General features: G+C 36.5%; 1 protein-coding gene and 1 pseudogene across 5 annotated transcripts in view; both read right to left on the reverse strand.

The window, feature by feature from the left end:
- Positions 1 to 5233: 5233 nt before the first annotated feature.
- Positions 5234 to 18090, reverse strand: part of PRKACB (protein kinase cAMP-activated catalytic subunit beta) — a 156971-nt gene continuing 144114 nt past the window's right edge. For 3 of the 5 annotated variants that reach the window (XM_009248536.4, XM_009248542.3, XM_054547582.1), the window contains one exon: positions 5234 to 8548. In XM_009248536.4, the coding sequence (XP_009246811.1) occupies positions 8423 to 8548 (126 nt within the window). In that variant the 3' untranslated portion in view covers positions 5234 to 8422. 5 annotated transcript variants of the gene reach the window in all.
- LOC112130873 (small nucleolar RNA U3) lies at positions 10813 to 10892 on the reverse strand (annotated as a pseudogene).

The raw sequence follows: 18090 nt of genomic DNA on the forward strand, positions 1-18090 counted from the left end.
TATCTTATTTAACCAACTTCAATTTTAGACTCCATTAATTGACATCCTGCTATAAAATGTATAGACATTAGAAGTTTTCTACCTTCTCTCACTTCTTTCTTTCTCTACATTCCAACTTTGTTAGTTACATTATTCTAAGTTTGCCAAGGGTTAAAACATTTACATTCAGTTCTATGATTGTAATCATCATAGTTGCTTATAATTAGAACTACATTAAGACAGATTCAGGGTTTACCACAAGCTTTACATCACTGCTTCTATATTACTACGTTCTTCATTTGGTTTTCCATAATTTTTCTTTTTGATATTTAAAGGTGTCTGCTTTGTGCCTTTAAATTAAATGCAACTTGGCTGGGTATAATATTCTTGGCTTATACTTTCTTTTCCCTAGAACTTTATAGCCATTATGTAATCATCTTTTGGCATGGAATATTATTGTGGAGACTTCTGAGGCCAGCCTGGTTCCCTCCCCACCCCCACCCCCAGCCTTGGGGGTTGATTTTTATGCAAAATATTTTAATTGTTAAAATTCAAAACCTTCACCAGAATATGGCTTGATGTTGAAAGCTGTATGTCAATTTTTCCTGAAAAACAGGTGTTCTTTCAGCATGTAAATTTAGTTCTTCCTTCATTTTGGAGATAAACCTTCTGTATGATATATTTGAATAATTTTTCTATTTTATTTATTAGCTTCTTATACTAACTGTGGATCATCTTTGTTTTCAATATCCATTACCATCTCTGAATTTTCTTTAATCTTTTTCTTTTGCATTTGCTGAAATTATCTCACTATAATAAAAGCCTTTTCTGTATATTAGTGTGTGTGGCTTCAGCCACCACTTAACACCATTTCCATTCTGCGTCTGGTGCCTGGAGACGTTTATCTTGTTCTGAGTGCAATGTATGTCATTAAAGATATTTTAAAACATGCTCTATCATTGTATCAGCGTGTTTGGGGAGGGACAGTGAAGGGAGGAAAGGATGGGTTTGTGTGTTTAAAGTTTTAACCTGACCACAATTCTCTTCTAAGTTTTACAAGCTATTCTGTAGCTAAATTCTTATTCCTGATGATGTTTATTTGGGGGGTTTGTTTCTCTCTTTTTATTTCTTTCCTTCAGATTTCCCTGAGGCTGTTTCTTCTTTGTGGGACCATTTTCCTTTTTCCTAAAGTACAATTTTGGAATTCCTTAATGAGAATCTATTGGTAGTAAATATTCTCTTTTATTTGGAATGGTCTTCATTTTACCATTGTTGTTTCTTCTCATAGAGTGATGGCTAGGATTATTCAGTACAATGTAGAAGGGAATGGTAACAATGGAAATGTCAATTGGTTGTCCAGTCAGGAAAATAAAAACCATTCTTGGTATTTCAACTGAGAAAATGTATTAATAGAATAATTTTGTTACAGAGGTAATGATGAATAGAGAGCCAAACAAATATACTTCAGATTAAAAAAATAAGTATCAGTCATATTATTATTAAGAAGTTTATAAAACCAGTACCGACATGGTAGTGGTATAAAAATAAGCACATAGACCAATGGAAGAGAATAGAGAACGCAGAAATAAAGCCAAGCATTTACACCCAACTGACCTTCGACAAAGCAAAACAAAAACATAAAGTGAGAGAAACGACACCCTATTTAACAAATGGTGCTGGGATAATTGACAAGCCACATGTAGAAGAATGAAACTGGATCCTCATCTCTCACCTTATACAAAAGTCAATTCAAGATGGATCAAAGCCTTAAATCTAAGACTCGAAACCATAAAGATTTCAGAAGATAACATCAGTAAAACTCTTCTAGACACTCGCATAGGCAAAGACTTCATGACCAAGAACCCAAAAGCAAATGTAACAAAAACAAAGATAAATAGATGGGATTTCATTAAACTAAAAAGCTTCTGCACAGCAAAGGAAATAATCAGCAGAGTTAACAGGCAACCCACAGAGTGGGAGAAAATCTTCATAATCTATACATCCGACAAAGGACTAATATCCAGAATCTACAAAGAACTCAAATCAGCAAGTAAAAAACAAACAGTCCCAGCCAGGCATGGTGGCTCATGCCTGTAATCCCAGCACTTTGGGAGGCTGAGGCGGATGGATCACTTGAGGTCAGGAGTTCAAGACTAACCTGGCCAATATGGTGAAATCCCGTCTCTACTGAAAATACAAAAAATTAGCCGGGTGTGCTGGTGCGTGCCTGTAATCCCAGCTACTTGGGAGGCTGAGGCAGAAAAATCACTTGAACCTAGAAGGCAGAGGTTGCAGTGAGCCAAGATCGTGCCATTGTACTCCAGCCTGGGAGACAGAGCAAGACTCTGTCTCAAAACAAAACAAAATCCCACCAAAAAGTAGCCTAAGGACACATTCAAAAGAATATGTACAAATGGCCAACAAGCATATGGAAAAATGCTCAACATCGTTAATTATCAGGGAAATCAAATGAAAACCACAATGCAATGCCACCTCACTCCTGCAAGAATGGCCATAATAAAAAAAAAAAAAATAGATGTTGGCATGGATGTGGTGAAAAGGGAACACTTTTACACTGTTGGTGGGAATGTAAACTAGTACAACCACTATGAAAAACAGTGTGGAGATTCCTTAAAGAACTGAAAGTAGATCTACCATTTGATCCAGCAATCCCATTCCTGGGTATCTACCCAGAGGAAAAGAAGTCATATGAAAAAGATACTTGCACATGCATGTTTACAGCAGCACAATTCGCAATTGCAAAAATACAGAACCAGCCCAAATGCCCAACAATGAATGAGTAGATAAAGAAAATGTGGTTTATATACACCAGGGAATGCTGCTCAGCCATAAAAAAGAATGAATTAATGGCATTTGCAGCAACCTGTATGGGATTGGAGACTATTATTCTAAGTGAAGTAACTCAGGAATAGAAAACCAAACATCATATGTTCTCATTCACAATTGGGAGCTAAGCTATGAGGACACAAAGGCATAAGAGTGATACAATAGATTTTGGGGACTCGGGGAAAAGGGTGGGAGGGGGGTGAGGGATAAAAGACTACACACTGGGTACAGTGTACACTGCTTGGGTGATAGGGGCACCAAAATCTCAGAAATCACCACTAAAGAACTTATTCATGTAACTAAACACCACCTGTTGCCCAAAAAGCTATTGAAATAAAAAATAAATTTTTAAAAATAATAAATAGATAAAATAGGGAGATTAACTTGGATTACTGAGGTGGGTCTAATATAATCACAAAGGTCTTTAAAAGTGAAACAGGGAGGCAGAAGAGAAAGTGAGAGTGATGCAGCATGAGAAGGACTTGGCCCAATGTTTCTGGCTTTGAAGATGGAGGAATGGCATCATGAGTCAAGGAAAGCAGGTGGCCTCTAGAAGGTGGAAGAGATGTGGAAATGGCTTCTTCCCTAGAGCCTCTAGAAAGAAATGCATGCTTGCCAACACCCTGATTTTAACCCAGTGTGGCTCATTTTGGTTGTTAGAACTCCTGAACTGTAAGAAAATAAATTTATGTTGTTTTAAGCTACTAAGTTTGTGGAGACTTGTTAGAGCAGCAGTAGAAAACTAATACATTAAGGTCATCATTTGCTGTGAGCATTACTAACCCCTGATAATCAGGAGAGGAAGAACCAGCTGGGGTATTCTCATTAACCCTTTATTTGCACTCCCACTTTCCTTTTGGCCATTTCATTGTTAGTATCACCACTAAAAGATGAGCAGAGGCTGTAAACTCAATGAATCTGGTGTGCTTAATTTTATGTTATATTAGCACTGCTTCGAGAGGAGGGCTATCCTTCCATGGGTAAGTCTGACGAGGAGTTAGTAGTGGTTTGAGTTACTCATGCTTTCCCTTACTCTCAGTATCTCAGTGGCTACTGTTTCCTACTTCCTGCTTGTATTCCAGGAAGAATAGAAACAAGATAGCAGGTGCACTGAGGTTTGTGACCACACTGATTTTTTTTTTTTGCCTGTGGTAAATTCAGTTTTGCCCACGTATAAAGCATACGAAGGGAAATCAATGCAAGTCTTTCACCATGAGAATACTTAGCTCAGTGGGTATATTATTAATAGTTTGTTATGGCTGCCATGATGAAGTATCACAGACTGGGCAGCTTAAACAACTGAAATTTATTTTTCACAATTACTGAGTCTAGAAGTCCCAAGTCAAGATGTTGGCAAAGTCAGCTTCTTCTGAGGCCTCTATCCTTGCCCTATAGATGGTCATCTTCTTACTATGTCTTTACGTGGTCCTCCCTTTGTCTGTGTGCTTCTTATGAGGACATCAGCCATCTTGGATGAAGTCCCACCCTTATGACCTCATTTTACTTTAATTACCTCTTCAAAGGCCTTACCGCCTAAAACAATCACATGCTGAGGTACTAGTGGTTAGAATTTCAATATGAATTTTGTTCACAGTTCACAATCCAGGTCATAACAACAGGCATAAAGGCTATTAAATAAGCATATGGAAAATCTTCAGGAAAGCTTAAAATAAGTACTTAACTTCATATCCAGTATTTGTGCACAAGAGAAAATTTACAGCTAAATAGATTTCAAATGATGATAGTTCTTCAGTAAAGACATACCTAGATTTCTGTAATTAGTTTTACAAGGAAATGAGAAAACTGCATTTATATTAAGCCCTGATAATGATAAAATGGAGAGAGTACTGGTATAAAAATAGTAAGCTCCGTGTTATAAAATGCATAAATAGAAATGTTTGCAAGAACAATCATACAAAATAGCAAGCCATTAAAATAATTATCTAAAGAAATGATTATTTCTTGAGGTAAAAGACAACTATGGAAATACACACTAATTAACCTGTCTAAAATGAAAAGAGGTAATGTGAAGCTCAAAAACACTCCTGAAGAAAAAATTAGAAATTAATAGTTCATTGTTACAATAGAAGGATGAGTGCTCTTGAAGTATCAAATCCTTTAAATATGAATATTTAGAACATTATGTTAGGAGTAATCTAAACCAATATGAGAAATGAGAAGGAAGTAGAAACACTTTTGAGAAAAACTATTAAATGAATCTAGCAGTTTCTTAGTAAACATCCAGTGTGAGTAGACTGGTGGATATATTCCTCCCCAATTTGCTCTGCTCCCACCACCCAGAAACCAACCCAAACACATAAAAACTAGGAATCTATAAGCAACTCTTGTATCAGCGGAAAATAAATCAGGAGATGAGGGCACCAAGTAGAATTCAAGACTCAATCAATTGTCTTATCCATTGAAGGTACTTTAATTTTGCAGTTATTGATTAATTAAAAAACACAGTTGTTTTCAGCATTTCCTAGCTACAGTAGTGCATAGGAAATTCCACTCTAAACGAAGAAGTAATTAATGAAATAACAACACACCTTAACATTTTACATTGATAGGTTACAGTTTACAAGGTGCTTTCACATACATTATTTCATTTGATTCTTACAACAAGCAGAAAAAACAGTAGGAAAGAATTTTTTTTTTCAGGCTTACAATGAGTATTTTCAGGCCAATGGGCAGTTAACACAAGAATATACCAAGAATGAGACAGCAATACCCATAAGCCACAATATCTTTTTTGGTAGGTTGACAGTTTGATTCAACTGGGTATTCAGCATCGGTGAGTGAGAAAGCAATTAGGACAGACACCAAGGTTCTTATGATATTCCAATAATTTTAAGAACACTGTCAGAGATAAGAAGAAAGATGCCCTAAAATATATCGCCTTATTGAGACTTACTTCAAAGCAATATACGCTTGAAAATATCAGATAGAAAGACAATCTTGTTATCAACTGTAAAAGGAGGAATCTTACAAACTGCCTAATCCAGTTCTTCCATTTTACAGACAAGAGAACTGAGGCTGAGATCATACTGATAGTTTTCCAGCCTGAAATTCAGATGTCTTGACTTTCAGTCTAGGGCTCCTTCTTATACAATGCCATCTCTTAATTATTTACTGAGCATAACATAATATCTTCTGTTTCAAATATGTAATTTTAGGTTAAATACTGATGTATGCTACCTACTTCTTATTCAAGTTTTTATCTTGTTCTTGGCTAAATTGTGGCTGAAACTGGGAATTTTACATGCTTTAAAAATATTCTAATTTAGTTTACTTGATTGGTCAGAAATTGACTCCCTTGACATATTTGCTCATGACAAGCTTGCTCACGGCCTTTAAATAGAGAGTAAAATGGAATGGCTGAATAGCCCTCAAAACCAATGTATATCTAGGGGTCATCTACCTAAGGTAGATTCTACAGCTGGGCACTAGTAATTTCATAGAAAAAAATATTTTTTAGAATTCATAGAAATCTTTTTGATTACTGAAAACTAAATTGTAATAATCAAATTGTCATCCCCATGACTTATTAAAATAATTTTACAATAATATACAACAAAGCTACCATAGAATTTGTAGTTTACATATAGAATACATTGGTCAGCATGTTCTGGGGTCTAAATGAAATACAAGAAAATTAAAATATTTTATACAAATGATGTTTTAAATTTATTAACATGATGATATGCCTTTGTTACATAAAACTTGCTAGAGCAGAGTATTATATTTTTTTCTTGCACGTTTTAAATATAGATGGACCAGTGAAATCAATATCAGCATTTACGTGACATTACCATGCAGAAACACTTGATAACCGAAAGACATATAGATCGGTAGAAAGAACATCTCAGACAGGATTTTTTTATGTCTTCAAAGGTTTTACCAGGGTGTGGTACAGATGAAAAGAAGTGGTGTGAATGACCTACCTGCACCGATAATAAAGCAAATAGAATGATTATATACATTAAGATAAGCTTGATTAAAAATAAATTTTATATGCAGGTAAATTGATCATTAAAATGAACCCAGTTTAACTCTTCTCGTGTGTTGTTTTAAGGTAGGTCACTGAAATGCAGAGATAAAATCAGATGGGGAAAATTAAAAGCAAAGAAAAAAATAGCAAAACAACGGGGTTAAGCCATGGATTCTCAACAAACACTGAACTAAATGTGCAAAAGTGCTTGAAATTTCCACCTGACAGCAATGTTGTTAAGTCAGTTGGCAAAAAAAAGTGTAGGAAAAAAACTAACCTCTCAAATACAAACTGTATCTGCATGATCGATCAGACATTCTGTTTACTGAGAGAAAAGAGGTTAGAAATTATGAAATATCTGAAAATATCATACCTCAAAATTAAAATACAATTGTGGCAGTTTTATACACTTTGTTCCCTTTCCTCATTGATGAGGCATGGGATGAAAGCAGAAGTTGCAGCAGTGCCCCTACCCTAGGTTCACAAATATAGTACACCAGAATAATTAGCTGGAAACAACTTCTTTTTAACGGTTACAAAACAAAACAAACATAAACCCTCATTTAAATATGAATACCTCTATATTGTTTCCAATAATCAAGCCATTCTTTGACTTTGCAAAGTATAAGTATTTATCCAAACCAATGTTCTTTTTAGTTTGCTTATTTTCCTTTAAAAAGTTTATGATGAGGACTATTAGAGAAACTTTAAAATTTGTCACTTTCATTAATCATGTTCTATTAAAATACTGGCTAAAATCCTTAAGGAACAGTTAAGGTTTAGAAAACTTAGAACTCTTCTCTAATACCTACAAAAATGCTGGTACCAAGTGAGAGAATCTGGGTGATGATCCATATCATTAGTTTTTCCTGCTGAATGAGACACGTTTGTCACACTACACAGGCTGGTCACTTCATTACTCAAGGAGAGGAGGATATGAAAGGAGGGAAAGGGAACTAGAACCTCTGATCTACAGCCATCCAAATTTCTGGGTCTAGCTGTACTGTATTAGTCTACCAAAATTTATTGCCAAAACAGTGAATTCCAAGACAGTTAGTCTTAATTTGTATAAATTTCCTTGGTGATAAGACAGTCTATCTTCAAAAATTACCAAGAGTTTTGTCAAAACCAAGTCTGAGCTACTCAAAGTAAAAATAATTATTAGAAAGTTTATCTTCAAGCCATTGACCAACAACAATATTGGCAACAACTACTGAAAGCAACACTTATCCTTCCCTTCAAATATCAGGTAGCCATAACACTGCCCATCTGAAACACCAACAAAATAAAATGGAGCACTGTTTAGAGAAAACCAATGAAATTGGAAAAGGAAGAAATGGATGTAGGAGAGGAGAAAGACAACCCAAAGAGAAGTAAGAAAGTGGTCTAGTACTGTGTTATGGCACAGACAATGCTTGCTTAGCGGTGCCTTGTTACATAGGTGGATGCAGAGTGCACACACGGGATGATGGCAATAAAGACCTCACTCAGTCGTTGGAATGAAGGAACTAGGTAACTGCTTCAACAAGGACGGTCTCAGCTCTACCTTATCTCTCAACAGAGTGCAAACACTGAGTGTGAGCTCGGATGTCATCTTGTTCCTCTTTAAAATTCACCAAATTCTTTTGCACATTTTTCTGTTATAGAGACACGGATATCTTCTTCTTCATAGTCATCAAAGTTGCTGGTATCTCCAGAGCCTCTAAACTTTGGTATGAATGGAGCTTCAACCTATAATTGAGAGGGAAAGAAAAATAAGAAAAAGGAAAAAAAATTCCTGAGAGTTTCCAAACACCAAGAAAAATAAATTCCCACTGTTATTACATGGTGAACTCCTTAGATGCCATTAGGTTCCTAAAATGTAATAGTGCTAGAAGAAGCAGCAAGCAGTAGATTAGCTATTAACCTCAACATTTTGATTCAAGGAAGTATGCAGGTCAACAAAATACTTAAGAAATTTCTGGGATAATTAACTGTTGGCATCAAAATCCTGGCTCCTAAGGTTACAAAACTTCAGTATTAATTTTTAGTTCCTTGTTTTTAAGACCTTATCTTTTCCTATCCCTTTTGTAAAAATTCTTTTCTCCTCAAGTTACAGCTAAATCTCAGACTTACTTTTAATTGCTTTCCTTTTTTAATTCCCAAGTTTATTTTGTTTAAAATATCTGGTCATCAAAACTTTCTGAGAGGTTGGAAAGAAATATATCTCTTTTAGAATTAGAGAATTGTTAAACCTTAAACATTTTTCTCCTTTGATCCTAAAAGTAAAATGTCTTCCCACTACTTCGAATATGGTCTTCTATAAAGATTAAATGTGGGTACTGAATACATTTGAGGAAAAGATTTTAAAAACTAAAAAAAAATCATAATCTGCACAGCCTTTATAGAATTTACAAACAATTACAGTTGCTTTATTCTGTTCTCAATACAACACTGTGAGGAAGGAAAGACTGGTGTTCTTACTCCCATTTTACAGATTATAAAAGAGTCGACCAAATTCACATGACTGATTAGCGGCTAAAGCAGGTTTCATATTCATGATTCTCCAGTTCTGGCCCAGAGCTCTCCAAGGATTTTTAATTTATATCCCTTTCAGTAAAACATTTTCTAGTACACAGAATCAATATATATATAGTTATTTACTTACAAATTATTTAGATGCATGACTATACTATTATAAGATATACACACAAATAAGGTATTGAAAAAGAATAAGGTAAAAATAAGTAGGAATGGGACTTCTAATATTATCTTTTTGTTTGAGAGCTGGTTGCCTTGCGTGCCCTGCTTTGGGGACTGCTGTTTTGCACTACCCAGAAGAATGAGCTAAGCAGACAGTTGCTTCATGTCTAGCCAGCCAGCAATTTAGAATAACAAACCTATTGGGGCAATCACGTGTAGAAAATGATTGTACAGTTTGAGTTGTTCAGGCCACTTCTTTCTTCTGCCTTTTTTTTTCGTTGATCATTTGGAGATGCATCAGAGAATAAAGAAGACAATTAAAACTATTCATATTTACTATGATTTTTGCACTGCTGTGCATAGTTATAATACTTGAGAAGATATTAAAACCAATGGTTAAAATACTCTACTATTTTTATTTGTAAATTGTCCATGGATCCTTACATCTGTTTCATTGATAATCAAGATCTGGCTGTCAATCAGTTTGTCCATTACTACAACCTGTATGTTACAGTGTGCCACTTGTTGGTAGGTTAGCTGTTGACTACCTGGGATAAGTCAAGCCCTTTGAAAAGCACATACACTTTAAATGAGTAGTGGCCGTCCCGTTCTACCCCCTTTTAGGAATAATTATTAAAAATTAAATACATAATATGAATAGATTAGTAAATGACTGCTATTTGGCAGAAGATTTTATTTCTAAATATAAATATGAAAAGATTCAAATACATCATAAATCTTTAGGATACTAATAAAGTTGACAAGCCTCAAGGCAATCTAAAGAATATACCTCAAAATAGCATTAATTAACAATAAATACAACAATATAGATAATATAAGCAATGATAATTAGAAAGGGAAATGGATGATTTTATTGGAAATATAAATTTCTTAAATTGACTCAAAAAGTAAAAACTTGAAGAGACCAATACCCACGAATCAGTCTGTTAAAATTTATAAGAAATAGATATAAGATGACTCTATGTTCCTAAATTTTCTGCAGAATAAAAGCCTGGAAACTTTCTAAACTCATTTTATGAATCCCATATAATCCCAACTTCAGAAAAAAAGAAACTATAGATTAATAAAACTTATGACTATAGAAGTAAAAACCCTAAATAAAATTTTGGTAAATAGATTTCAGGCAAATATTAAAATGTTAATACCCCATGATTAAATGGTATTCATTCCAGGAAAGTGAGGATGTCTCCCTCATATAATTCATCAAACTAACAAACATATCAAAAAAGATAAAATACAGTGTATTAGAAATCAACAATGTTTTGTTAATCTGATAAAGAATACCTATCTCAGCCAAATGGCCAACTTTATATTTGGTGGTAAAACATGAAAGGCAACAAACTATAGAAATGATCCCTGAAAGTATATTCTTGGGCATTTCCATTCAAAGCAGGAACAAGACAAGAAAGCTCAAGGGCCCTACTGCATTAAAATATTGTTTTAGACATTCTAATATATATACTAAAACAAAAATGGAAATGAGATGTAAATACTGAAAAGGAACAGACAAAATGATATGCCAATCTCCTGTGATTGTCAATAAAAATCCAAAGGAATCACTGAAAAATGTGGAAATCAATAACAGAATTTAGTAACATGGTCAATTATAATATAAACATAAAAATGATGTTTTGCCCATATCCTACTATAATGGGAAAGCAAACACATTAATAATAGCAACCAAAATATAAATTTAAGAAATAATTTTAAGACATAAATTCCTTCCTATATGGAGGAAGGGGGGTTCTCTAAAACTTTACTGAATGACAGAAGAAATTTAAGTAAATGCAGAAGCAACATGTTCATAATGGTAAATTCTCAAGATTCAGGTTCTCTCCTAATATGCAACTTTACTGTTAATCCCTAAATTCAATAAATCTTTAGAGAGACCAAAAAAAAAAAAAAAAAACCACAAACCATTGGCAAGTCTAATCAAAAAAGAAAGAGAAAACATACAGGAGATAAGGATGATTTTCTAGGAAACATAAATTACCTAACTTGACTCTAAAATAATGCATATGGAGCAAAAGAACAGAAAATTTGGAAAGGGTAAACAAGGGTGAAGAAACTGGACCCATCTAATATTAAAATATTTTAAAGCTACATAAAGCAGTGACATATACAGTACAAGAACAGACAAAAAGAACTCTTAAAAAATAAAGGTCAGGGCTTCAAGATGGTTGACTCAGAACTCTCCTCCACAAAGAAGGACCAAAACAGTGAGTAGATAATCACATGTTGAATAAAGCCTCTAAGAGAGAACACTGAAATTAAGCAGGGAAGTGACAGGGAACATCTGAGGCAGAGAAGCAAAAGGAAGTGAAGCAGCTGGCCTAGCTGGGACCAGCTGGCAGCCACAAGAGGTTCTCCAGTACGGGGAAAGGGTAACTGAGAGATCCCCAGTGCTCCACGTTTCCACCACAGACTCTTGCAATCCTAGCCATGTAAGATCCCCACAACCCTCGTGAATTCTGAGACAAGTATAGGGACCTGCCTGGAGTTCACACAATAGCATTGTTCCAGAGAGGGAGTTTGTTCCAGGTCCCATACTCACCCCCAGGACCCAAGAAGCTGAAGCACAGTGCCATTTTGAGAAGCCAACTACCATTAGATAGTATGCATCTCTATACATCTGGAGCCCAACTGACAGTGCCCCATGTCTATCAAAGGGGCTCCAGTGGTACAGTGCTGGCTGGACCCAATGGTGCGGCTGGGTCCCCAGCACTCGAGCCCGCACAGTGTCCTATACTCCAAAGAACAAGCAGGGCAACACACTAGGGAAGGCTGTTTCTGGGGCTGGAAGCCAAAGCATACACTCCCCAGAGTCTGAGGGCCTCCTGCCTGGGGCCACTGCCACTGATAGCAATGCCTAGCCCCAACAACAGGACTGCCAGGTACTTGAAGCACCTTCAGTGGACCTGGAAACTGGCCCATCTGGATGCTACTTGGGGGCATGAGGACAGACTCACTCTGCCTACCACCTCTCAAGTATTTTATCCAGGGGCCTAGGAATAGTCCTTCCCTGCCTACCAGAGTCTGTATCTGTGTGCACCAATAGGGGCCTGAGGACAGGCCTGTCCCTTTAAGTGCCACCCCTCCTAGTGCCCTAGCACACCACCTGGGGGGCCTGGGGAGTGCCCCCCTCTGTCTATCACTCTGGGTACACATACATATGATCAGGAAGCATGACAAAAGACTCAGGCTATCAGCCACTGGCATCAAAACATGCTGTCCAGTGGCCCAAAGACTGCCCTGTTCACCACAGCCTGCACCCACAGGTACAACAGAGGAGACTGGGGACAGGCCTTCCCTGCCTGGTGGCACCTCCCACAGTGATTGAGTGCACTGTCTGGAGGCTTGGGGATCCATCCACCCTGCTTGCTGCTTCTGGCATGCACATGCACCATCAGGGGGTTTAACAACAGACCCAAACCACTGACTGCCTGCACTCAAACACATTGTTTGAGGGCCTGGGGATTGCCTCACTTGGCCCAACACAGCCTGTGCCCATGTGCACCATTTACCTGAGTAAATGCCTGCACTGCCTGGCACTGCAACCCCAATGCTCAAGCATGCCATCTGAGGGCCTGGGGATTGCCCTGCCCCACCCACTACTGGCCTGAGGCTGGGCCTGCCCAGTCTGCCACCACTACCACTGCTGGTGCTTACCCACATATGCCACCTGAGGGTTTAGGGCCTGGCTTGCCCAGTCTGTTGCTACTATCACTAGCAGCAGTGTGTACTGCCTGGGAGCCTGAGGGTTGGCCTGCCATCACTATTACAATCGCTTATGCCACACATGCTGCAAAGGAGACTAAGGTCTCATCCATATGCCCAGCTTACCACTGCCACTGCTGGTACCTGAGCAAGCCACATGGAGGCCTAAGAATTGGCCCTTGCAGACCTGCTAAAATTGATGCCAGTGTATGGCCACCAGGGGATCAAAGGCAGGTATGCTTGGCCTGCTGCTACCACCACTGGGGCCTGAGGATCAGGCTGCCTGGTGTCCCTGTCCCCAGCAAAGCCTCACCACAGGCTCCACCAATAATGCAGCCTAAGCCACTGAGGAAATCGCAGACACCCACTGATGCTAATTACAGCTGAAGAAATCATAGAGACTACACTACTGCATGCACCCAGAATAAAAGCTAAACTGCCCAACAAACCAACATGATGATACATCCACAGAAAAAAGTCTTACCCTACAAAAGCCAATCCTAAAAACTGGAGGAAATGACTGTTACACCAGATGTGGAGATGTCAATGTAAGTATACAAGAAACATGAAAAAGCAAAGAAACATGACACCTCCAAAAGAACATAATTCTCCACCAACAGATTCCAACTAAACAAAAAACGATGAAATGTCTGAAAAAGAATTCAAACTAATGATATTAAAGAAGCTCGGTGAGATATAAGATAACACAGACAAACAATACAAAGACATCAGGAAAACAATTCAGGATATGAGTGAGAAATTCAACAAAGAGATAACATAAAAAAGAACCAAACAGGCCGGGCACGGTGGCTCATGCTTGTAATCCCAGCACTTTGGGAGGCCGAGGCGGGTGGATCAGAAGGTCAGGAGATCGAGACCATCCTGGCTAACACGGTGAAACCCTGTCTCTACTAAAAATACAAAAAATTAGCCGGGGCGTGGTGGTGGGCGCCTGTCGTCCCAGCTACTCGGGAGGCTGAGGCAGGAGAATGGCGTGAACCCAGGAGGCGGAGCTTGCAGTGAGTCAAGATCACACCACTGCACTCTAGCCTGGGCGACAGAGCAAGACTCCATTTCAAAAAAAAAAAACAACCAAACAGATCCATCCCAGAACTGAGGAATTCAATGAATGAAATGAAAAGTACAACTGAGAGCTTTGACAATAGACTATATCAGGGAGAAGAATTGAGGACAGGTCTTCTGAAATAATTCAGACAGACACGCCAAAAAAGAATAAAAAATAAAAATGAATGAACAAAGCATACATGACATAGGGGACACCTTAAAGCAACGAAATATTCAAATTTGGGGTTTTCCAGAAGGTAAAGTGATGGGTAATGACATAGAAAAACTCATCTAATTTAATAATAGCTGAAAACTTCCTAGTTCTTTTAAGAGATTTAGAAATCCAGATACAGGAAGCTCAAAGATCAAATAGATATAATCCAAAAAGGTCTTTTCCAAGACACATTGTACTGAAACTGTCAAAAGTCAAAGACAAGACAGAAATCTAAAAACAGCAAGAGAAAAGCATCAAGTCACATATAAAGGAACCTCCATCAGGTTAACGTGGATTTTTCAGGGGAGACCCTGCAGGCCAGGAGAGAATGGGATGATACATTCAAAGCGCTAAAAGAAAAAAAACAAACCCTGCCACCAAGATAAACTACTAGACTAACCAAGAAACCTTTCTTCAAAAATGAAGGAGAAAAAAAGTCTTTCCCAGATAAGCAAAAGCTAAGCGAATTATCACTACTACACCAGCCCTACAGGAAATGCTTAAGGTAGTCCTATATCTGGAAGTGAAACAATGATATTTACCATCATGAAAACAAGAAAGTATAAAAGTCACTGGTAGGGCAGACACATAAATGAGAAAGAGAAAGGACTCAAATATTACCATTACAGAAAACCACCAAACTATAATGATAAACAATTAGAGAGAAAGAAAGGAATGAAGGATATACTAAGCAACCAGAAAACAATTTTTAAATGATAGGAATAAGTCCTCACCTATAAATAATAACTTTAAATGTAAATAAATCAGATATCCACTTAAAAGATATGGACTGTCTGAATATATAAACATAACATGATCTAACTATATGCTGCTTACAAAAAAACTCACTTCACCTGTAAACACACAGATAGACTGAAAGTGAAGAGACAGAAAAAGATTTCATACAAATGGAAAACAAAAACAAGCAGGAGTATCTAAATTTATATCAGATAAAGGAAACTTTCAGTCAAAACAGTAAAATGAGACAAAGAAGGTCATTACATAACAATAAAGGGATCAACTCAGCAAAAGGATATAATAGATATATATGCATCCAATACTAGAGCACACATAGAAAGCAAATATTATTAGATCTAAAGAGAGAGACAGACTCCAATACAAAAATAGTTGAGGACTTCAACACTCCATTCTCAGCATTGTACAGATTATCGAGACAGAGAATCAACCAAAAAAATTGGACATAAACTGCACTGTAGACAAAATGTACCTAGGAGACATTTACACAACATTTTATCCAATAGTTGCAGAATACATATTCTTCTAATAAGCACATGGAACATTCTCCAGGATAGACCATTTATGTTAGGCCACAAAACAAGTCTCAACAAATTTTAAAAACTTGAAATCATATCAAGTATTTTCTCAGATCCCGATGGAAAAAACTAGAAATCAGTAACAAGAAGCCCTTTGGAAACTGTACAAATAGATGGAAATGAAACAATATGCTCCTGAATGACTATTGGGCTAATGAAGAAATTAAGAAAGAAATAAAAAAATCTTAAAGCAAAGAAAAATGAAAACACAATATACCAAAACCTATGGAATATAAGAAAAGCAGTGCTAAGGGGAGGTTTATAGCAATAAACACCAAAAAGTATAAAGATTTCAAATAACCTAATAATGTACCTCAAGGAACTAGGAAAGCGAGAACAAACCAAACAAAATTAGTAGAAGGAAAGAAATAATAAAGATCAGAGCACAACTAAATGAAATAGAGAAAAAACATACAAAGGATCATCAAAATGAAAGGTTTTTTTAAAAAAATAACCAAAATTGATAAACTGCTAGCTAGACTAACCAAGAAAAAAAGAGAGAAGACCCAAGCTAACAAAATCAGAAACGAAAAATATGTTACAACTGACACCACAGAAATACAGGAGATCACTGGAGACTATCATGAACAACTACATGCTAACTAACTGGAAAACCTAGAGGAAACAGATAAATTCTTAAACACATACAACCTACAAAGACTGAACCAGATAGACATAGAAAATCTGAACAGATCAATAATGAGGAACAGATTGAATATGTAATAAAAAGATTCCCATCAAACATTAAAGAAAAGCCCAGGGCTGCATGGCTTTACTGCTCAATTCTATCAACCTTATAAAGAAGAACTAGCATCAATTCATCTCAAACTATTCCAAAAAATTAAAGAAGAGAGAATTCTTCCTAACTTATTCTACGAGGCCAGCAGTACTCTGATATAAAACCAGACAAGCACACAACAAAAAAAGAACACTACAGACCAACATCTCTGAGAAATATAGACACAAAAATTAACAAAACACTAGCTAACAAAAATCCAATAACACAACAAATATATAATACAGCATGATCAAGTGGGATTTATCCCAGGGATGCAAGGATGGGTCAATATATGCAAATCAATTAACACAATACATCACTTTAGTAGAATAAACAACAAAAATCATATGATCATCTCAATAGATGCAGAAAAAAGCATTAGATAAAAGCCAACATCCCCTCCTGACAAAAACTCTCAACAAATTAGCAATAGAAGAGGCATTCCTCAACATAATAAAGGTCATATATGACAAACTCACAGCTAACATACTGAATGAGGAAAAGTTGAAAGCCTTTCCTCTAAGAATTGGACCAAGACAAGGATGTCCACTTTCACCACTCCTATTCAACATAGTAATGGAAGTCCTAGCCAGATTAATCAGGGAAGAGAAAGAAATATAAGGCATCTAAATGCAAGGCATCTAAATACAAGGCCCCTCCTTTCAGATGACATAATCTTACATATAGCCTCCACCAGAATATTCTTAGAACTCATAAAAAATTAAGTAAAGGTGCAGAATACAAAATGAACATAAAAAATCAGTGACATTTCCATACACCAATAATGATCTAGCTAAGAAAGAAATCAGTAATATAATTCCATTTATAATAGCTACAAAAAAAAACAACAAAATAAAATACCTAGGAATAAATTTGACCAAGAAGGTGAAAGACCTCTACAAGAAAAACTACAACACACTGATGAAAGTAATTAAAAAGGAGAGAAACAAATGGAAAGATATCCCATGGTCATGGTCATGAATCAGAAAAATAAATATATTAAAATGATCAACTATGCAAAGAAATTTACAGATTCAATGCAATTCCTATCAAAATACCAATGATAGTCTTCACAGAAATAGAAAAAAAAATCCTAAAATTTGTATGGAATCACAAAAGAGCCTGAATAGCCAAAGGAATCCAGAGCAAAAAGAGCAATGCTGGAGGCATCACACTACCTGACTTCAAAATATACTATAAAGCTATAGTAACTAAAACAGCATGGTAGTGGTATAAAAACAGACACAGAGACCCATGGAACAGAATAGAGAACCCATAAATAAATCCACATATTACACCTAACTGATTTTTGACAAAGGCATCAAGAACATACAGTGGGGAAAGGACACTCTCTTCAATACATGGTGCTGGGAAAACTGGATATCCATATGCAGAAGACTGAAACTAGATCCCTCTCTCTCACCATATCCCCAAATCACTCAAAATGAATTAAATACTTAAA

Source organism: Pongo abelii, chromosome 1, assembly GCF_028885655.2.
Source record: "Pongo abelii isolate AG06213 chromosome 1, NHGRI_mPonAbe1-v2.0_pri, whole genome shotgun sequence".
Lineage (NCBI taxonomy): Eukaryota > Metazoa > Chordata > Mammalia > Primates > Hominidae > Pongo > Pongo abelii.